This window comes from Sceloporus occidentalis, unplaced genomic scaffold, assembly GCF_023333645.1.
Source record: "Sceloporus occidentalis isolate IW3139 unplaced genomic scaffold, rSceOcc1.0.p SCAF_1, whole genome shotgun sequence".
Taxonomy (NCBI): Eukaryota; Metazoa; Chordata; class Lepidosauria; order Squamata; family Phrynosomatidae; genus Sceloporus; species Sceloporus occidentalis.
In genome coordinates, this window is record NW_028316981.1 from 296,581,173 (window position 1) to 296,602,841 (window position 21,669).

General features: G+C 40.4%; 2 protein-coding genes across 3 annotated transcripts in view; one reads left to right on the top strand and one right to left on the bottom strand.

Moving 5' to 3' along the window:
* On the bottom strand, window positions 1–20,934 carry LOC149324109 (S-phase kinase-associated protein 2-like). The gene is made up of 11 exons (XM_089496591.1): window positions 20,865–20,934; window positions 18,213–18,429; window positions 15,477–15,727; window positions 13,939–14,050; window positions 12,605–12,748; window positions 11,916–12,050; window positions 9,939–10,037; window positions 8,424–8,551; window positions 7,269–7,320; window positions 4,037–4,144; window positions 1–2,146 (listed from the first exon to the last, which is right to left on the bottom strand). Exons 1-11 carry the CDS (start codon window positions 20,866–20,868, stop codon window positions 1,936–1,938), a joined length of 1,461 nt encoding a protein of 486 aa, XP_089352717.1. The 5' UTR covers window positions 20,869–20,934; the 3' UTR covers window positions 1–1,935.
* Window positions 20,923–21,669, top strand: part of LOC149324110 (G protein-coupled receptor-associated protein LMBRD2) — a 26,515-nt gene continuing 25,768 nt past the window's right edge. For both annotated transcript variants that reach the window (XM_089496571.1, XM_089496579.1), the window contains exon 1: window positions 20,923–21,105. The gene's annotated coding sequence lies outside the window, so the exon portion shown is untranslated. The remainder of the gene's footprint in view (window positions 21,106–21,669) is intronic.

Sequence of the window (21,669 nt, forward strand, 5' to 3'; positions counted from 1 at the left end):
TTATTACAAATTAAAATACAGGATAAGATTCTTAAAATACTTTTTGCAAAAGAACTTAAATAACCCTTTTGTTCTTTTGTGTACCAGTTACTATTGCTCACTTCCATTATATTCCTTCCCACTTAGCCACCTAGTTTAATGTGACAGCCTTTTATATGCAACTTCATAGTAGCTATGGTAACTGGAGAGATTTCCTCTCTTAGGTAAAAGTAAAAAGGTGAAATAAGTTAACCTTGCCTAGGCTCTAATTACCAGGAGTTTGGTAACTGATTGGAAACAGACAACCTCTGTGCCATCTTGCACCATATCTAAAAGTTACAAATGGATATTTCTCATTGTCAAAACTGAACCCATTTTCCAAGATGACTGAATGAAGGTCAAAATAATATTAGGGACAGGAATGTTAGTTCTCATCTTGGGATAATGTTAATTTCAATTGGCTTTATTTCAGTGTGTTACCTCCTTCAAGCATGACATAGGGAGCACTAACAGTTGAGAAAATTGTTTGCTAGACACCTCAGCCCAGCTGTTACAATTCAGAGGTTGGGGGTCTAGGTAGGTAAATTTATATATTTCTGTGAGCAAATGATTTAATCGGTCAGGCTTTATTTTCCTCATCCCCTGAACTTTATAACCCAGGAACACCTTCTAGAGATACCCATTTAATAATCCAACACTGAGCCTGCTACTGTATTCGTCCTTGAGACTATAGGACTTCTAAAACAGCTGTCCCTCACAAGACAATTATTTTCCTATGTTGAGGAAAAAGACACTGGGGTGTAGCAATAAGCATTGGTTCCCATTTCACACATCTCTTTCCCTCTCTTATCACACCAGCCCCTTTCTCAGTGCAGTCACACAATTACACTAAAATGGGAACATACCGCTTTGCAGACAGCCACCACTATGTCTCTTCTCATTTGTGCAACTGGGGCTCTGACCATCACACTCCCTTTCTGGCCCCTGCCAGCATGCCTTTAGGATTTTCTTTTAAAAAATTCAACTTTTTTTACAATTCTGGAGCTCTGGAGCTGCGATTTAAACTTCAAACTTAAATTGAGGCTACAGAGCTCTGGAATTGTGTGAAAAACTGGAAAATGAAAGACTAATAAAGAAGGGAGAAGGAGGGGACCCTGAAACCACACAACTGACCATTGTGAAACTACTATGGGAGTGACTTCACATGTGGGGCATTGCACGATTGCCAGCTGATTCATGGGTTTCCCCAATGATTGAAAAGGGACAGGTGGAGGACAGGATAGCTATGGGTGGGAGGCAGTGTCATGCAATCAGCATCATCACCAAAGCCACTTCCTTCCAAGTTAAATGGCAGTTTGCTGCATGTGATAATCTCCTTAGGAGTTTTGTCCCCTATCAAGGGTTTTAGGCTGTATCTCCCTGCCACTTCAAAAATAAGGGAAAATTATTCCATGAGATAAGTATACAAAAAGGACACCACAGGTTGCTCTTTCCATAGTAACAAGCTGCTGTCATAAGGAAAAGTAATGATTTTCTACACCAACCAAAATAAAATAAAATCCTCATAAGGTGGCTTTATTTGTGTGACCAATGATAGTCCCAGAGGAATTGTTCAACTAGGTATATAAAATATATAAAAACATGGAAACGTTTACCTAAAAACTGCTGAGAATATCTTCTAAAATAGTATTTCCAGAAGCAGGTGATGCACATGTTGCTTAAATGTCAACACTTTGTACATGATTAGTCAGTCTTGAATAGACTTCAGTTAAAATAGCCCCCCAAAAATACATTAGAAATAGTAGAATCCACCTGCTGGTACTTGTCTGCAAATAAGTCAGTTTAAGCAGTTGTGGACTGCACTGCAAATTATGAGGTTAAAACCCCATTTTGGAAGAACTCCAGGTTTTAGTAGCACAGCTGTTGCTATTAACTGAAAATGTTTTTGAAGTCACATTAAAAGGCAACTGGACTTTTCATGCTCAGTCTACACGGAATCCCCCAAATCTCGTTCTTCTTGCAACCAACTGTAGGCCTTGCAATTGGTGTAAAATAGGAAGAGTTGATCTTTAAATGAGGAAGTGTTGCTTTTAGAAGTTGTAGGGAACTGGCAGTCACTATTCCAAAAACCTGGAGCGTTTTGAGTGTAGCTATTTCACCAAGTTCTCTAGAATAATAAAAAAAGATACTTAAATGAAGAGAACTTTTAGAAAATGAATAGAACAATTCTTCATATTTGAAATACAGTATGAATACAATATTCCCTTATCCAGAAAGGGCCTTATCCAAAAAGGTATCCAGAAAGACTTTAGTTACCTTAAGTGTGTCTGGAGATAGTGGGGCATGCAATTATGCAGTAGTGAAAGGTGCTCAAGGACAGCTCTTACTAGGTTCATATACTGCTTCTAACATTTCATTTCAACTAAGAACACTGTTCAAGGCAGCTAACACAATAGTACAGCTGAATATACCAATGTTTATGGCTCTGTTCGCTCATCTGTTCCATGTTGTTTAGAAGGCTCCTTTTGCTGTTTGATGAAGACCATGGCACTGCAAAAATAGTCTTGGGTGGGCTCATTTTGTCTGCATCTGCTGTGCATGCTCAAGAACTTAATGCAACCTCAGTTGTCCATTACATGGGAGACTTATAAGACTGCTCAACTGAACATAATTCTGCTTAACAAGCAAAAGGCCTGATGCTCTAGCCAGTGAAGCTAGTATTCCACGTTCTACACATTTTCTACTTTTGAAAGCCTCGGAGCAGCAGTTTGGGAATAAAATGGGATCCACTGCCCTCCCACTCACAACAGAAGTAGACTTCAAAATTTGATTTGTTGGTATTTTTGCATGGGAAGGGGTGGCTTGTGCAGCCTCCAGTGGCTCCTAGGGATGAAAAATTGGCCCCTAGACTCCACAATTTAGTCATCTTTAGGAAATGGTTAAAGAGTATATTTGCTCAATAACATGGTCACATTCAACAGAGCAACGGGCTGAGGTGGCAGAAGAGGACCAGAACAATCCAAGGAAAACATATACTGATGAAGCAACATTACAAGGCATGCAGACTGGTTCCTATGGTTCTCATGGAAAGGGATTACTTGATTTATAGTCTGCCTTAGGATTCATGACATGGATTTGATAAGGCAGTGAGCAGAGCTTGAGGGGAAAACAGCTGGGACTCTATGTCAGCCAAAACTGTCTTGCCACAATGGAAAGGCCAGGACTAATGCTTACCTTCATTATTCTCACAAGTGTTACATAAGGCAAGATTCAAAAAGGCACTCTATTATTCACTTGATATAAGGTACCTTGCTTAACTGTATCTCTTACTAAAAGGTAAGTAAGTAATTGGTCCAGTTAAGGCTTACTCGAAGACAAGTAGCTCTAAGACTGCATAAAGAGAATTTAAATGATTTAGTAGGAGCAATATTTCTTAACACTGTGGAAAGTGTTAGCACTGTGGTTTGTTAGCAGATGCACTGGAGGAAGATCTGATCCACTGTAATCCTGACAAGCAGGAGTAATGAAAAATCCCTCTAAATGGGGCATCCTGGATAACATGACAAAAGCGATGTGGGTGGGTATGAGAAAATAACTGAGGGTCAACTCTTAAAAGGATAATAACTTGGACCATTCAAGATAGGAGGCACAGTTGATCTTGACAACTCTAGGACGATCCAGAAGGATCTCTGATACACTAATAATCCTTTCTCCCCTTGCTTGAAGGCTGCAGTAGAATTTCTCCGTGGATATGCTTCTTCGATGGCAGGGAGGATGTGGGTGGCAAGGAGTCTGTTTCCACATTAAAATTATATTTTAACACCACCCTATATTATCAAGAGCCACACACTGCTGCATTTCCTCTGAAATATACTCAGCAGTCCAATTCTAAATACATTGACTCTGGGAAGGGAATATTATGGACTTCAGATCTTGTTGGACTGCTTATTCCAACAGCCCTAGCTAGGGCTGGGAGAAGTCCAACAACTTTTCAAGGGCCACATGATTTATATATTTGTTCTACAACAAAATAGGTTTAGAATTGGAAATTACTCACAGTAAGGCTGCTGGTGGTATCTGATAGCATCGACTGAGACCCAAGTGCTCAAGATGTGTGAGCTGGTAGAAGTACTGAAAGCAATCAGGCTTCAACATAACACTGTCACTGCAATTAAAGTATTTGATTTAAGTATATTTTACACACATTTAAAATGTAACAACATAAAAATAAACATGTAGCACAAATGTACTCCTTATCCATGAATTTTTTTATCCATAGATTCAAGCATCCATGACTTGAAAATATATTTTAAAAAAACATAATAAATTCCCCAAAGCAAACCTCGATGTTGTCATTTTGTATAAGGAACACCAATTTACTATCCCATTGTATTTAATAGGACTTGAGCATCCATGGATTTTGGTATCCATGGTGGGTCCTGGAACCAAACCCCAGCGGATCCCAAGGCCCTCTATATTCAAGTTAATTTTATTATCAAAGGATATTTATGTTGTCAAACTCAACAATGTAGAGACTGGGTTTATGCAGAGAGCCCAAATCGTGAAAGGCCACTCTTATTTATTTCAAAGTAGTTTGGAAATCAAGTATGCTGCATGTAATGCATTTCTTGGGGGGCGGGGATCCTATTTGAAATACTAAATACTCTCTTCCATTAATGTAAAGTGTGTCAGGCTATATAAGCCCTCATCCTGATTTGGAAGCTATGCAGGCTTCAGCCTAGTTAGTACCTGGGTGGTGGACCACCAAGGAATACCAGGTTCTGCATGCTCTATTTCAGAGGAAGGCAATGACAAACAACCTCTGAATATGCATTGTCTATGAAAACCCTAATTAAATTTATGAGGTGGCCATAAGTCAACAAGTGATGAAGTCACATACACACAGATAGAGGGTGTGGAATCCTGGTTCTCAGAAGATTTCCTTGAATCTTGTAGTACAAGGACAAGGAATCTTTAGTCCTATAGATGTTTTGGACTCCAGCTGCAAGAAAATGCAGCCAGCATAGCTGATGGTAAGGGACTATGAGAGCTTGAGTGTAAAACAACTGGGGAGCAGAGCAAAAAGATTCCTCAGCCTTGCTATGGGACCATGTTAGCTGGCTCCAATCAAGAATAAAGCTAAACATTAGGTAAGGTGGGAGCTCACTTCTCCCTTGAAACACTGAGATCACCAAGGCAAGCGGTTTTGAAAGCTTAGCAATGGTCTCTGTAATTTACAATGCTTCTCCACACATTCCTGCAACAGACATTCTCTAGTGCATATTTGCTAAAATAACACCTTCTGGTTCTGTTACTCCTAATCACAAAGCAAAAGAAAGCACTGAAGGTCATCTACACTTACTGTCAACAATGACATATTTTTATTCTTATTCTGGAATGAATGCAAGATACTTGTGATGACATTCAAGCCTTAAACAGCTTCAGACCTTGATAATTGAAGAACTACGTGTATATATTCATGTGTGAGTCTAGAAATTTTAGTCAAAATACTGACCTCCCAAACAACAGAGCTGACTTATCCATGGGTCAATGTAAGTTCTGCACTTTAACTCTTATAAAAAAGGACCATCCCCTGGTTAAAGGCAAGAGTATAATCTGTCCTGGAAGCACTGATCCCCCTCTACTCACTCATCCATCCAGACTTTCGTGTGAACATAAATAGTTATAACTGCTGACATTTTCTAGTTTCTTTGACATTGTTTTCCTTTGCTTCATCCTTTAGATCCGACCCTAAAGTTTACCCTCGACTTACCCACAGGCCATATCAAAATCCATTATTTTGGCCCCCAAATCTGCCCTCGACTTATACATGAGGTCAACTTATCATCAAGTATACACAGTAACCTTCTATCCATCAGCATCCTTATCAGATTCTTTCATACTTTCCACAGTGTCTGTCTGTTAATACATTATGCAGTCATTTCATAAAGGCTCTGCCCCTTATACTGAGCCATGTATCCATTTAAGAATATTCTTTCATCTGTTGAGACAGTGTACCATAGTGGTTTGGGTATTGGACTAGGACTCTGGAGACCAGGGTTCAGCCATGGAAACCCGCTAGGGCAAGTCACATTTTCTCAGCCTCAGTGGAAGGCAATGACAAATCTCCTCTGAAGAAATCTTGCGAAGAAAACTAAGTGATAGGGTTACCATAAGTCAGAAAAGACTTAGCTACATAACAACAACAAAGAGGCATTCAAATGTTAATATTGGGCATTTAAGTATATTAATGGGCACCTACTACAAGTCTAATGGGACATATAGCATAACCTTATTATCACCAGCATACTGGGGGAGTTTATCAGCCTATGAAGAACAGTATGGCTATCTAAGGTAGCAATCTTCCTCAGTGGAGACCTATCCAAAGGTAATCTAACCTAAGGAGCTCTCTTAGCAGCTTTTATAGTCTTTTTAGGGTTATTTTATCTATTGGATGTCTAAGGACAGAGTGAGGCTAGAAGCACTGGCATTCTCACCTATTCTTATTTACATCTCAGCATTTTCCCCCAGCTTTAGGCTGAAGTCAGTTTTTCACTGACACTTACACAGACTCTCACAGATCTAACTTCCTGTATTATATCTTTTACCGTATATGCTCTACTCTATAGGATATACTAAAGCAAATATTGTACTTTAAAGGTATTCTTCCAGGTCACAAAAGTGGCAACTGAATAGTCTGGCCTGAAACAATACTACTGCTTTAGCTGAATGGTATAAGCAGGCTTTGACAAATATTTTCACCAAGTCAAAGGGCACGGTATAAATACTTTAAATAAATAAATAAATAACTATCCTCCTAGCAAGCATGTTGAGTAAAATGCTCCCCCACCAAAATAAATAAATAAATTTCTGAAGCTGTAGAAGTGACCAGGGATCATTATGGTATTTATTTGAGTGACTTTTCTTCCAACCCAGGCCCACGGTTGGGAAACAGAATTGAAAACAAACGTCCTCCTTGGGCTGTGAAAATCTAGCCATTTTTGTAATGTATCTCAGCATACCACTGACATTCTTGTGAGATACACGTGTGCTTTCAGCTGTATTCTTGCAGACCATACACAAGATAAATTAAAATAAACTAATGCAAACTTCTTTCCATCCATATTCCCATCTCTGCTGCTGCCAATATTCAGTTGTCTCTAAAAAGCAAAAATGCAGCCCCCACCAGTTGTTTTAGAACAAAGGCACCTGCTGCCAAACCAATAAATTCCTTAATTTATTCTTTAGAGCAGTACTTCACCAAGATACGAACAAGTTCAAATTCTTACCTTATGTCTAAATGGACCAAGTTGGAACACCGCTCTAATAATGTTTTAATATCTGAAATGACAAGTCAAATACAATCAGCTGATCAGATATTAATAAGTAGAACATTTTTCATCTAGAAGTACCACACCTGCAGTTAGTTATCCATCCATGATTTCTACTACTGTTTTATTTTTAATGTTTGTATCAATTTAAATTATTTGTTGGGGGGAAAAACACTGAATATTTTCTGCTGACTTCTTTCCCATGTTTTTAAGGGACTAAAATATAAACATGTGAACTGTATATTTGTATACAGTGGGCCCTTGTTATCCACTGGGATTTGGTTCCAGGACCCCTCGTGAATAACAAAATCCGTGGATGCTCAAGTCCCATTAAATACAATGGCATATCAAAATGATGTCCCTTATATAAAATGGGAAAATCAAGATTTGATATTTGGAATTTATACTTTTGGGGGATATTTTCAAACCGTGGATGCTTGAATCCATGTATAAAAAATCTGTGGATAAGGAGGGCCAACTGTACTTGGAAAGTCTTTTGATCTTAATGGAGAAGTCAATACAGGAAGGGACAGGATCTATGTGCATATCTTATTTCCTCTGCCCACAGTGTTCACTACTTTAGATAGATGAACTAGAAGTTGGATTAAGGCATTGCATAATTGTCACTTACTATTTGATGTTCTTTTGGTGCCTGTTTATCAAACCATTTCCTGTATTGCTATGTACTGTATATGCATTATCCTACTTGAGAGTATGTATTTTCCCTGGAAAATGATTAACCTTCCATTTTGAAGCCAAGCCCTCCCTCCAGTCCATCTGCCTTGGTCCAGGCCTCGGAGGTATAGAGGAACTGCTGGACCTCTTACCCTTTCCCACCACCACTCCCTTCTGCTTCTGTGTCATGTTTTTTTAGATGGTAAGCCCGAGGGCAGGGATCTGTCTAACTAAAAAGATTGCATGTACAGCGCTGTGTAAATTTACAGTGCTTCATAAATAAAGGTTAATAAAAATAATAATAATAATAATAATAATAATAATAATAATAATAATAATACTTAGAATGCTAAGTTTTAATTAGTTTTGAATTATTCTAGATGACTTCCAGGGTGAATGATATGCCACTTCAATTGAATGTTCAAGTTGGAAACTTACCTGACATCAGCAGATTGTGTCTGTATCCACTGATATTCAGCTGTGTTACTTTTGAAGGAATATGATTAACTGCTGCTGTCACATGATCTGCTGTGAAGTCACACCAGGACAAATTCAGTTCGTCTAGACTGTGCACAGTTCGGGGGAGGGGGGGGAATAATGTAAAGCCATGTATTAATTAATTATTTAGAAAGCACCTAAAATGTTCAGGCAGGCATGAAGAACCTGTGAATGTGTTGGACTTCCAACCCCTAGAAGTCCCAGCAACTGCGGCTAACATTAAAGAACTGTAGGAGTTCAGTCTAAACCACCTGGAAGGCCAAAGGTTCTTTACCCCTCCAGTATGTGCTACACAATACTAAGAAAAGACAACTCTGTCCACAGGCTTACAAGTGAAAACTGAAGATAAGATGCATATGGATTTAAAAACAAAACAAAACAAAAAACAAATCCATCTGATGAAAATGAGGAGCAGTAGATAAGAGTATTTATCAAACCAAATTGTTGCCCAGAGCACAGTATATTTATGGGATTTGTTGCCACAAGTTGTGCTTATGGCTACTAGTGTACAAGGCATTTAAAGGGGTAAGATCAACTGCTACCAGCCAAACACCCTCTTCACAAACAGATTCCAGATAGCTGTTTGTCATGGAATACAGTTGCTGAGAAGAAAATACTGCTACTGTGCCCTGTCTATGGGCCACTTGTCCCCAGACATTCCTATGCCCTATGTATGTCTATTTGCTTTACAAATAGCCAAGCACACCCCCAAAAGCACCTAGGGAAAATGGCTGGCTATTTGAAAGCTAATTTAATCTAGTAAAGCCTATTTTAGGCTTCAAATAGCCTTTATTCTATCTGTTCATTTATGGTTTTAAAAATAGAAAGCAAGATAACTTATCAAACTCTGGCACTGTCTACCCCGAATGAGGAAAACACAGTACAGGCCTGGTATGTTCAGCGGGACATTTCTTTAAGTCATAAATTCAAATTAGAAGCACTACTGATTTAGCAGTACCAGATGTCAATGTTCCAATCACACTTTGTATATGAGGAAATAGGAAAGAGATCTGAACTAATTTATACCTAGCAAGAAGTGCTCCTAACCTTTAAAGTGGTCAAATGGTCTAAATCAGAACTGAATGTCCACTTTAAAAGTATATTAAGAATGAACAGGTTGAGTGAAAACTGATGTATGCCTGCAGAAATAATATGTATCTAACCACCACTTCTCCCACACAATAGTGGGTTGAATAGTGGGCTATTTTTGTTTTCTTTTTCACCTCAAGGGGCACCTGTTTTCAAGGCCAGCAAATAGCTAACCGTAAAGCCTTCTTCTGTTTAAAATGCAGGAGGACATAGAAATGAAAATGGAAATAAACACAAAGTTGCATCTGTATCTTTCTAACTGAAGTTCCTGAATAAGAGAGTTTATATCAACAAATCTATAGAAGCGCACTGGAGCAATGCTAAGTCCTGTGTTGTTTCTCCCTTAATTCAATGCACTTTAACTACCTGGAACAGCTGTTCAACATTGCCACCAAGGTTTCTACAGAAAATCCAGAGCATCCACAGAGATTCAGTCGTACCAAGCTGGAGTTCTGTGCTATACTTCTGAGAGAGGGAAAAACAAAACAAAAAGAGTGTCAGAACACTTCTGGAACAATTATTATTCATTTGCTGTTGTGTGCCTTCAAGTCATTCTGGCTTATGGTGACCTTAAGGCAAACTAATCATGATGCAAGATCTTTTCAGAGGGAATTTGCCTTAGCCTTCCTCTGAGGCTAAGAAACAGTGGGTTTCCATGGCCAAGCAGGGATTCAAATCCTGGTCTCTAGATTCAAAATCCAATGCTCAAACCACTACACCATCATGGATCTCATTGTTCATTTATATCCCATCTTTTCTCCAACGTTGGACTCAAAGCAGCTTACAAATTTAAAAAGTACACATTGATATAAATAAAAAACATCAGTAAAAAATGAATTATTTTTAAAAGGCAACCGTTTAAAAATCCAGTAAAAGACAGAGGGTAAAAAATAAGACACCATGCAATTAAAAAGCCTATTGCATTCAATTTCGAAAAGTTGGTTGGAACAAAAATATTTTCACTTGCTGGTGATAGCAAGGAATCTTCATAGTTCCCTACTAGGGAGCAAGTCTCAAAGTCTGAGAACAGACACCAAGAAGGCCCTCTCCCTCTTCCCCACCAAATGTGTCTGTCAAGGGGGTGGGATTTAAAGGGTCTCTCACAAAGACCTTAGAACAGTGGTTCCCAACCTGTTGGTCGGGACCCCTTTGGGGGTCGAATGACCCTTTCACAGGGGTCTCCTTAGACCATTGGAAAACACATGTTTGCATGCAGCGATGAAAAACAATTGTCTGGTTGGGGGTCACCACAATATGAGAAACTGTATTAAAGGGTTGCGGCATTAGGAAGGTTGGGAACCACTGCCTTAGAACCTAGGTAGGATCATATAAGAAGATACTATCGTTGAGATAGCATAGATCCAAGATGCACTGATCTTTGTAGGATATAACCAGCACTTCCTTGTAGCCAGCCCTGGTTAGCAATCTGGCTGCAGCTCTTTGGGCCAATTGATGTTTCTGAGCCTCTTTCAAAGGCAGCTTCAGACAGGGTGCATTACAGTAATCCAGAAGAGAGTAACCAAGGCATGTCACCATAGATCAACAGGCTCAATCCCTGTGTCAGCATAAATGGCCCCAAAGTAACCGTGGATTAGAGGAATCATAACAAGCAATGGAAAAAACTCTACGTAGCTTTACAGCAGCCATGGAAACTGCAGCAATGGAAAACATTAAAAAAAAAACACATTGCAATAGGCTGCATCACCCCACTGTGAATTCCACTTTACGCTTCTTATTTCAGGTAGTTATTGGGATAAAGAAGGATTTGGGGGTGCTGGAGAGTTTAGAGGTATCAAAAAGTAAGCTGATGTTCTTGTCATTTTTCAGTTAGTTTGAACTGGAAATGTTGCCTGATTTTTAAAACAACTGAGACAACTTAAGGAAATCTGAGGAATCACCACAAATTTAAAAAAAGGGCTGAAAACGTATCTTTTCAAACAGGCATAGCCCCAATAGCCCTGTTGTGATCCCTCTCCCCCTCACCGTTGTTACAATTGCTGCTAGCTTGGAATTGTTATTGTTGTTGTTGTTTTATATAATGTTTTATATAATGTAATTGTAAATTTCTGACAATGTTTTTATTGTAAATTGTATGTTGTTGGATTGCAAAATCCACCATTGTAAACCGCCTTGATCTTTGGAAAGGCGGGCTAGAAATAAAGCTTTTATTATTATTTATTATTAAATATCCTTAGGCAAGAATTACTGAGCTGGATCTCACTGATCATATTGCTAGGCAGATTCCACTAATCCTTGCATCTCTGAGGTGAGGCCAATATTGATGATACAAACATAAATATGATAAAAAATTCTTTAACCTTAAAGAATTCTTTGTTCACTTACTCAATGATATCATCAGCAAGTACCAGCCCTTCCAAGCTGAGGTTTTGCAGGCTCTGACATCTACTAAGGATACTTTGAAGATCTGCAACTTTCATTGTACAGTTGGATAAATCCATATGTTGCACCCGAAGGGATCTGAATCCACATGTTGCACATGAAGGAGCCCACAACAGAGAAACAAACAAAATGGGTTGATACTGGCCTGTCAAAACACAGTCTTAAGGCAAATAAAATCTTCAAGGCCCTAGATTCATCCTGATGCCCTAGACTGCCCTTTTTTTAGCCAGATAAAGGAAAAACTGCATAGGTAGGCATGGCAGTTGTGAATGACTTCCCCACTTTAAAAAGACTCTCTGCAACAGAAAATTGTAACATCAGAGAGAAGGGTTCTAGATCAACCTACTCTCTGCTATACTCTTACAGGAAACGTTCAATTTGGTTGTTTTACAGGTGGAACAACTGTAATCCCACCTACAATCTGAATTGGAGAAGTTCATTCTGCCATTTTAGGGTTTTACCACTTCAATACCACCTCATTTTGTTGCATGTATCACATCCAACAGGCAGGTTAGGCTAAGTATCTCTTTCTTCTCCAAGGCCACACAGCAAGCCTTAGGAGTCAACAAAGATCTGATTCAGAAAATGTAAGAAAACTTTTTAAAAGATAATTTCACTCAGAACATAATTACCTGTTTGTTTTAAATGAAGGGTTCGCAATGCAAGATCTCGGACAACGGAAGGCAGTTATACCCAGCGTCAGCAACTGACCAATTACACCTGGCAACAGATTTCTACCTGCAAGATCAAGAGTCTGCCAGAGTGACTCATCAAGCCTAAAAGGAGGACATTAGTTTAGTGGTTAGCAAACAAACCAAAATTTAAGAATAAACAAGGTTGAAGTAGACAAGCTTTTATTATTATTATTATTGTGTTTTATTTATATAGCGCTGTAGATTTACACAGCACTGTACAGATAAACAATAAAATAGATAAAATAAACCTGCCCATGGCATACAATCTAAGAAATAATGGCATACTACATATAAGTAATACATAACAATACAGGAAAGGGTTCAATAAAGTAAAGCAGGCAACGAATTAAAAACATCAAATAGCAAATAATAGTCATGCAATGCCTGGGAATGCTTCTCTGAACAGGGTGGTCTGGGCGAAGGAGATTCCAGGAGTGAGGGGCAGCAAGAGAAAAGGGTTGAATCCAGGACGGGGTGGTGGAAATCCCAGGCTACGACAGCAGACCTTGACTACTAGAACGGAGGGCATGAGTGGGGAGGTGCCATGTTTACACAGAAGTAAGCGCCAACAAATCCTACAGGGCTTACTAACTTAGGGCTATAGCCTAATTTGGGAAGGAAAGTACCAGCTCGTTATTGGTTTAAAAGTCTACAGAATCATCCAGACAATGGTAACCTCAAGACTGGACACTTTGTAAATCGTAAAACACACTTTGTGGGGCTGCCCTGGAGGTTATAGGTAGTATGGATCACAATAACTAAGTCACTGGCTGGAGTATCATATTGTGTATCTATTACATTACGTTCTAAAGGATCTACTCTATGTACTAGATTGCTACTGAACTGGGTATAATTTCCCTCCAGTAACATCTCCCTGATACTAACAACTAAAGTCACTATAATCTTCAGGCAAGGTTTTGTTGTCTCTCTTATTTTGACTTAAATGGCTGAGGAATGAAAAAAATCACATTCCAGACTCAGTGTTCCCTTTTTAATCTGTTGGGCACATGCCATGCAGCCTTCATGGTGAATACGGCTCCACCAACATACAAAAACATGCTATTATTGTTGACCAAAATCTTGCAGGACTGGTCTTCTAAGTCAATAATATCTTGCCACATGTCATGTAATGAATAAAACCCTCCAGAGCCATATTATAAAACCCACAGAAACATCCTGTGAAGACCCAAACCATTAAAAGACAAAAACAAAACAAACAACTCCCTGCATATTTATACATCTATAAATCAAGCCTTTTAATAAGCACTTACGAAAGTCGGTGCCACCTCTGGCAAACTTGGGAAACTTTTAGCAGATCGATCAAGGAGAGATAAGAAAAGATTCCTAGCAGGAGTTCATCAGGCAAAGTATCCCAAGAAACACCTTATGGCAGGGAAGAAATGATCCATTAGAGTTTGACACTACACATAGAAGTAAGTAATTACAACATTTAGTTCCCCACAGACTTTCTATTTTCTATCAGCCTATTCTTTTAAACGTACACTACTTCAAAGCATTTTCCTATTTGAAAGTTGTACTTCATTATGATTTTCTCCAGAGCATTGCAGAATGCTGTCTGTGTGGTCATACATAAGAGCATTAATCCTACTCAAATGCCTTTGAAAACTTGTTCCCACAAGTTTTTACATTCTTTTTCAACCACTAGGCTATCATTTGAAGAGTGTTTCTCACCACTACTACTCCATGGGGTCCAGACACTGGGGTGTTCTTTTTAACTCTTAACCTCTGTTTGCAAATTCTTGCCTGGGGATTAGATTAGGGACATCTCCCAAGGGTAAAAAAAAACAGCTCTAGAGAAGAGGCAATCTCTTCCCAGTCCAAGGTCACATAACTTCAAACCCATTACTTCCCCCCAAAAAGCTGCCTCCCAGTGTACAACCCTGAAATCCTTTTCTGGAGAAGGCTGGCTTACCATTAAAAAAAAATAATATATAGAACATGGAAAGGAGGGGGAGTGGCTTCACCAATGTGGGCTAAACAAATTGAAAGAGGATCCCAGGTAAGCAAATTTTCCAGCCTTCTATGGACTTCTGCAAGCTTAAAAGTAGGGCAAGAACTGCTTTGCCCAGTGTCTGGAATAGTCTCAAACCTCTCTCTTTGTCCAAAGAGTTGGTACACAATGGTACTATCTGTCAAGCTTGTAGTGCACTGAGCAAGCAAGAAGAAAATCTTGGTTCACCTTCACTAACACTATGACCCTTTTGTATCAGATGTGCCATCCAGGTTCCAGAAAGCAATGGCAATAATTGTAAGTAGCAGTTTAAAACAAACAGGAACAAACAGCCTGTTGGAGCAGGATGGCTCCTCATAGTACCAGAACAACTTAAGTCCTTTCTCCACACGTATGCACCCAGAGCTCAGGATCTTTAGAGGCCTTTCTCTACATGCAGGTGTGGAAGATTACAGGCGACATAGCCTCTTCAGTGGTGATGCTTGCATAATAGTTTGCCATAGTTTCAGGGCCAGGAAAAGCCCTTTCTATTTCCCCAAGCCTTTGAATCTATGCTATTTCTATTTCAATGCCATGGAAATCTTGGAAGTTTTGTGAGATATTTTGCCTTCTCTGTCAGAGAACTCTGGTGCCACACCAAAATACAACTGCAGAGTTATACTGAGAATTCCACAGCAATGAGCTATGACAGTTAAAGTGGTGTCAAAGTGGATTATTTCTGCAGTGTGGATGCAGCCTAAGATGAAGTATAATTAACAGCAAATCAATTCTATCATTTTGTTAGTTATAATTCCTATTTAGTGATCCTGAATGTACTTTTGCAATTTTTAATCCTACCTGTTGCCACCTCTCGGAGCAGCCTAGGTCGGCGGGCAATCACAAATTCTGTGTCCTTGACTTTCTGCCGTTTGGGGGGTGGATCCACACACACCAGCAGCTCCTGGGGGGTGTTCTCATTGCCTAACTTATCCTTAAGGACAGAGACACCCATGCCTGATAGCAGCTCTGACGTCTTGCTGGAATTCCATCCCCATGTGAAACCTGTGTTGAGATTGCTGCCCGAATCTGGAATTTCCTGGAGATATCTCCTACGGAAAAAGAGAAGCAGTGTTTTGAAAGCTGCTCTTTGTATCAAGAGAAGAAGAAGATGAACAGAAGATGCATATATTTGTATGTCATTTCATACACACACACCACACACACATATATATTTTCTCTCAGAATACAGTTCTCAAAAATGACTTTAAAATGGGAGATGTGCTTCAGAAAATTACTGGGTGCCAGTGGTCACTTTCTGGCCATGGTGGCCAGACATTCCAGTGACATTTTAGGTATGACTATTTTCCTGTTCATATAAGCTGAGCTGGGAAAGACCTATATCTGAGACCTTGAAGAACTGGTGCCAGCTGCAGTTGAGAAAAACAAGCTACATCAGGGGTGAAACAAATAAGATAAAGCAGCTTCCAGATGCTTTGAAAGCAGGGTGATTATATGACGCACCACTCCAAAGTGAGTGGAAATTGAAACAAAGGCATACTCTGGGGCTAAAAACTGGAGCAAAAAGATGCCGGGATACTCCAGTTTAGCTCAGAAAAAGCTCAGTTTTTGGAAAGTCTACATGTTGTGGTTCTTGTCCTCTGCCAATTTATGAGAATGCTCATAAAGACCAACGGTTCTAGACTATATTTGCCAGTCATTCTCTATTTATTCCCCTGTTTGTGCATTTCTCGATAGAACAGATAACTGTCCTTGAAATTAAGATTTTAATACACAAGAATAATCTATCATTTAGATTGGTTGTTTCTAATGTTTTCTATGCCCCAGAACCCTAGAAAATGTTTAATTAATGTTTCCACCCTCTGCACAAGTAATATCTATCATATGCGGCATAGCAATTTGAATGTTGGACTATGACTCTGGAGACCAGGGTTTCATTCCCAGTTCAGCCACGGAAACCCACTGGGTAACCTTGGGCAAGTCACACACTCTCAGCTTCAGGGGAAGGCCATGGCACATTTCCTCTGAACAAATCTTGCAAAGGTTACTCCATGATAAGTTCACCATAGGGGCGCCGTAAGTTGGAAATGGCTTGAAGGCACACAACACACACAAATCTAATTTCTAATTTTTGAACCACAAATTGAACTACATGCAAAATCTCAAGGGTGAAATTAGATGAAAATTTATTCAGAAAAAAAAATATTGAGTGATGGCTCATGACTGGTCATTCAAGGACACAGGCCACTTTTTGTGGCACCCCTTGAAATACCATCTGGCACCCCAGGTTGGGAAAACCTGGTTTAGATGGAAAAGTGGAATGTGATGCACATATGCATATATAAGACATTTGCAAATTGCAAGCGTGTTAGCTTAAAAACCAGCATGTTTGCAAGCCACAAATAACTTACAGCAAGAAGTTGGGCATGTATGTGTGTGTGTGCCTTCCTGTCCCCTATCAATTTATAGCAATCCCATTAATATTATAGAGTTTTCTTAGCAACCTTGCATTTTCCCCCTGGATTGATGGGCAGGCTTTAAGCAAAAGAGCCCAAGGAGGAGCAAATAAATATTGGCACAAGGCAGTGCCTGTTTTTTGGGCAGGATAAGCTTAGGGTGACCAGACACATCCTGCTTTCCCAGGAGACATGTCCTCCATTTCCACTTTTCTGTCCAGGAGGAATTCCAAAAGGTCCTCTCTTTGGAGCATGACTAAGAAGCAGGAATTTAGACTTTATATTTAGTGTTTTGAGCTTTTATTTGGTCATGTCCTCCATTTTTTTCTGGCATACCCTATATTTTGCAGTGCCTTGTCCTCCTTGACAGTGAGGACATCTGTCGCAATCTGGATTATTTCTGCCCTCATTTTCCAGGACATGCCCTCCATTGCCATTTTTTTTCCCTGGAATGACCGGCATTTTGTGGTGCCTTGTCCTCCTTGGCAGTAATGTGGCAGGGTAACCAAACATGTCCTCCTTTTTCAGGACATGTCCCCCATTCACTCCAGAGGGAATCCCAAATGGCCCCCCTCCCTTTGGAGCATGACTAAGGTACATGAATTTGTATTTATATTTAGTGTTCCTAGCTTTTTATTTATCCATGTTCCCTATTTTTTTCCTTGACAGTCCTACATTCTCCAGTGCCTTGTCCAGATCCTCCTTGGTAGTGAGGACATCTGGCCACCCTGTCTCAACCTGGATTATTTCTGCAGTGCCAGGGTGACCAGGCATGTCCTCCTTCCCCAGGACATGTCCTCCATTTCCATTTCTTCTGAAATGTCCTACCTTTACAGAGCCTCACCCTCCTTGGCAGTGAGGACACCTGTCACAACCTGGAGCGCTAAGGTGACCAGATGTCCTCCTTCTCCATGACATGTCCTCCATTTGCACCTTGTCTCATAAGAAGCATGAGTTTGTATTCATAGTTAGTGTTCCTAGCTTTTCATTTACCCACGTTCTCCATTTATTTTATGTCTTGACTGTCCTACATTCACCTTGGATGACCCCCTAAATTTCTGGACAATACAATTCAATGCAATGCCTTCCTCCTCCTCTGCACCCCAAAATCCTCCTTTACCTGTGCATGGTGCTGGAAGGGGATTTGGGGACCCCAAGATCTCCTGGGCTTCTCAGCCCCCTCGGCTTGCCTTCTTCTCCGGCTGCGAGATCAAATCCTGCAAAAGCTCCCAGCAGCAGCAGCAGCAGCTCCGGAAGCCCCAAAAGCAGAAACTGGCGCGCTCCAAGGCAAACCTCCTCCTCATGGATCTCGAAAGGGCTCTTGGGAATTGTAGTGCCTTGTTGAAAAGTAAAAATATGGTTTTAGATTAAAGATGCTTGTTCTTTGGTTAGTTGCTTGCAATACCTATTTGCAATGTTTCTTTGCAGGAAGGCATGCAGTTTTATTGGAGGTTTGGAATATTCGTTATCAATATGATATATATATATATATATATATATATAATACACACACACACACACACACGAAAGAGAGAAAGACCCATGTCTTCCTGGTGCTGCAAAGGAGGTAATTATGTTTAAAATTGTTATGCACACACACACACACACACACATATATATATAATACATACTTCCCTCCTCTCTGCAGCACCTGAAATTATGTTATTGTGATGTCCTGCCAGGACTGATTGACTTCCCCCTGCATTTTCTTTCGTGTTGGTTCAGGCCATAGATTATTTTAGTATAGAAAAGTTTATTGTATTAGTTTATGGGAGGAGCTGTAGGTTTCCCCTGCATTATTTCCAGGTTTGGTTTGCCCTTTCCCAGCATGCTCTGCTGTAGCTGGAAGCTTTTAGTTTGGAGCAGTCTTTGCTGTGAGCAAGCAGAGAGCTGTCTTTTGGTGGCAAACAGGCCCAGACAGCCGGAAAGGGCATTTCTTACACCTCAGCCAAATTCGTTACCTATTTAGCCAAATTAGTTACCAACTCAGCCAAATTAGTTACCATCAACAAGAAAATAAAGGAGTTCAGGAGCTGAAAGACCCTGCACCAGCTCCATTGAGTGAGGAGAGCAAACTAACATCAGACCCAGAAAGATGACAACCTGAAGATTGCTGCAACTGTAAAGTACCTTTTGTTTAGAGCTGGGGAGGAGAAAACTCTTTATTTTGTCTTTTAAATTAAATTTCCCCCCATTTGAACTTTACATTCAGCTTCAGAGCCTTTTTTGGGTAGAAGAGTTTGATCTCACCAGGGTACCGGCGTTGCACACCCAAACCTGCCACCACCTTTAGTTGGGTGTGTCTTCATAGTTATATATATACACACACACACACTCAGACACACACACATACACACATACACAGAGAGAATTTCCTTCCTCTGCAGCACCAGTAAGACATGGGTGCTGCACAGAAGTACGTTTAAAATAGTTCACTATCTGTCTATACACACACACATATATAAATCTTAAATATATATGTGTATATATATATATATATATATATGATACGTGTGTTTGTGTGTGTGCGCTGCATTGGAAGGAATAATAAGATTTGTGTGTGTGTATAATATATGTATATGAGGATTTTCAATCTACTACTTCCTTCCTCTGCAGCACCACTAAGGCATGCTTTTTCATGAACATGCACTTGGATCCAGAGCTAAGCCTAATCAAGCACAGCTTGGGAAAGCTTCTGTTTGGGGGGACACAATTCCCAGCAACTTACAAAAAGCCTGGCCACCAGGGAGTTCTCCAAAACTGCCCCTTTGCCCAACTTATTATATCCCTCTGTCAGAGAGAGAGAGCGAGCTCTGGTGCCACTATAAACTACAGTTCCCAGGATTCCCTTGCACTGAGCCAGCCTCAGACTGGATTATTTCTGCAGTGTTGTGTTTTGGGGCCCTTGATCATCGGCGGGGCTCGTTCCCCTGAGGCAGGTGCCGCAATCAAACGGGAAACAAGGGAAAAGTAACAAGCAAGGAATGAATGAATGAATGAATGAATGAATGGTGGTTTCTCAATGACTCCTGTTGTGTTGCCGCCCTGCAACGCAAGGGGGCGCCTGAGAGCCACACGTGACGTGCCTCCCTCCGCGCGTCAGAGGAAATGCCAACACAGGCTTCTTGCCGCCGCCGCCGCCTCGTTATGCAACGAGTATCGTTTGAAAAATTAAACAGGTCAGCAAACCTGCGCATGCGCAGAACAAAACCCCCAAACCCCGCCTACCTCTCGCAATGGTATATGGGATTTGTAGTCCCAAGTGAAAATCTCTCAATCTCTCTCTCAACACACACACATTAAATGTGTGTGTGTTTGTGTATATATCTATATACCTTTTGCAATGGTACATGGCTTTCATAGTTCCTGATGAAAGTGTCTATTTCCCTATCTCTCAATAAACACATAAATGTGTGTAAATATATATATATATATATATATATATATATATAAAAACACATTATATTACATGTGTGCGTCACTATAAATATTACATTACATTAAATGTGTGTACAAATATATATACACACACTTTCTATAAAGATACATTAAATGTATATATACATACACACACAATCTATAAACACATTTATTAAATGTGTGTGTGTGTGTATATATATATATTATATTAAATGTTTTATATATATATATATATATATATATATATATACACACATACATACACATACACACACACACACACACACACACACACACTCTGTATGGTGAAGGGACTTTAAAACCAAGCCCCCAGATTGCCCAAGGGAATTACCCATGTTTCCACTCCGGAGGAGGAGGAGGAGGAGGAGGCCGTGAGGAAGGGAGGGATTGGGGCGGAAGGAAGGAAGGAGGAAATAATGTCAGAGGCTGAGGCGAGTAGGGCAGCTGGCTCCAGCAGCCTTCCCTGAAACCGAGGAAGGGAGAGCGCTAGCAAGAGAAGCCTGGGCCGAGAAAGGCGAAGGGGGAAGAGGGAGCGGAGAGGGACGGCCATGGAGCCAGGAGAGGAGGCCGCAGTAAGTGGGGAAGGGAGGGATGGCATCTAGGGAGCCGCCATTGCAGCCTGCTGCTCTTGTTATCGTTTCTTCAGGAAGCATCCGCACTGCGGATATAACCCACTCTGAGACCGCTCTGACTGCCCTGGCTCAGTGTTTAGGGAACCCTGGGAACTGTGCTATTTGTGAGGCATTTAGGCTTCTCTGGCCCAAAACCATACTGCAGAAATAATCCAGTTTGAGACTGCTTTAACTGCCCTGGTTCAATGCTGGGGAATCCTGGGAATTGTAGTGTTTGTGAGACATTTAGCCTTCTCTGTCACAGAGAGAGACAGAGAGAGCGCGCTCTGGTATCACAATGAACTACAATTCCCAGGATTCCCCAGCACTGAGCCAGGGAAGTCAAAGGTACAGAACACACTGCAGAGATAACCCACTTTGAGGCCGCTTTAACTGCCCTGGCTCAGTGCTAGGGAATCCTGGGAATTGTGGTTCATTGTGTCACCAGAGCCCTCTCTGACAGAGAATTTATTTGATTGATTGATTTCTATGCCGCCTTTCATCCCAGAAAGGGACCCAAGGCGG

Excerpts from the sequence above, each read along its gene's own strand:
- LOC149324109 (XM_089496591.1), bottom strand. Across the intron at positions 15,728-18,212 it reads CCTTCCAGCACCATGCACAG|GAGATATCTCCAGGAAATTC; the intron begins GTAAAGGAGGAT and ends CTTTTTCCGTAG. Across the intron at positions 2,147-4,036 it reads ATACCACCAGCAGCCTTACT|AGAACTTGGTGAAATAGCTA; the intron begins GTGAGTAATTTC and ends TTATTATTCTAG.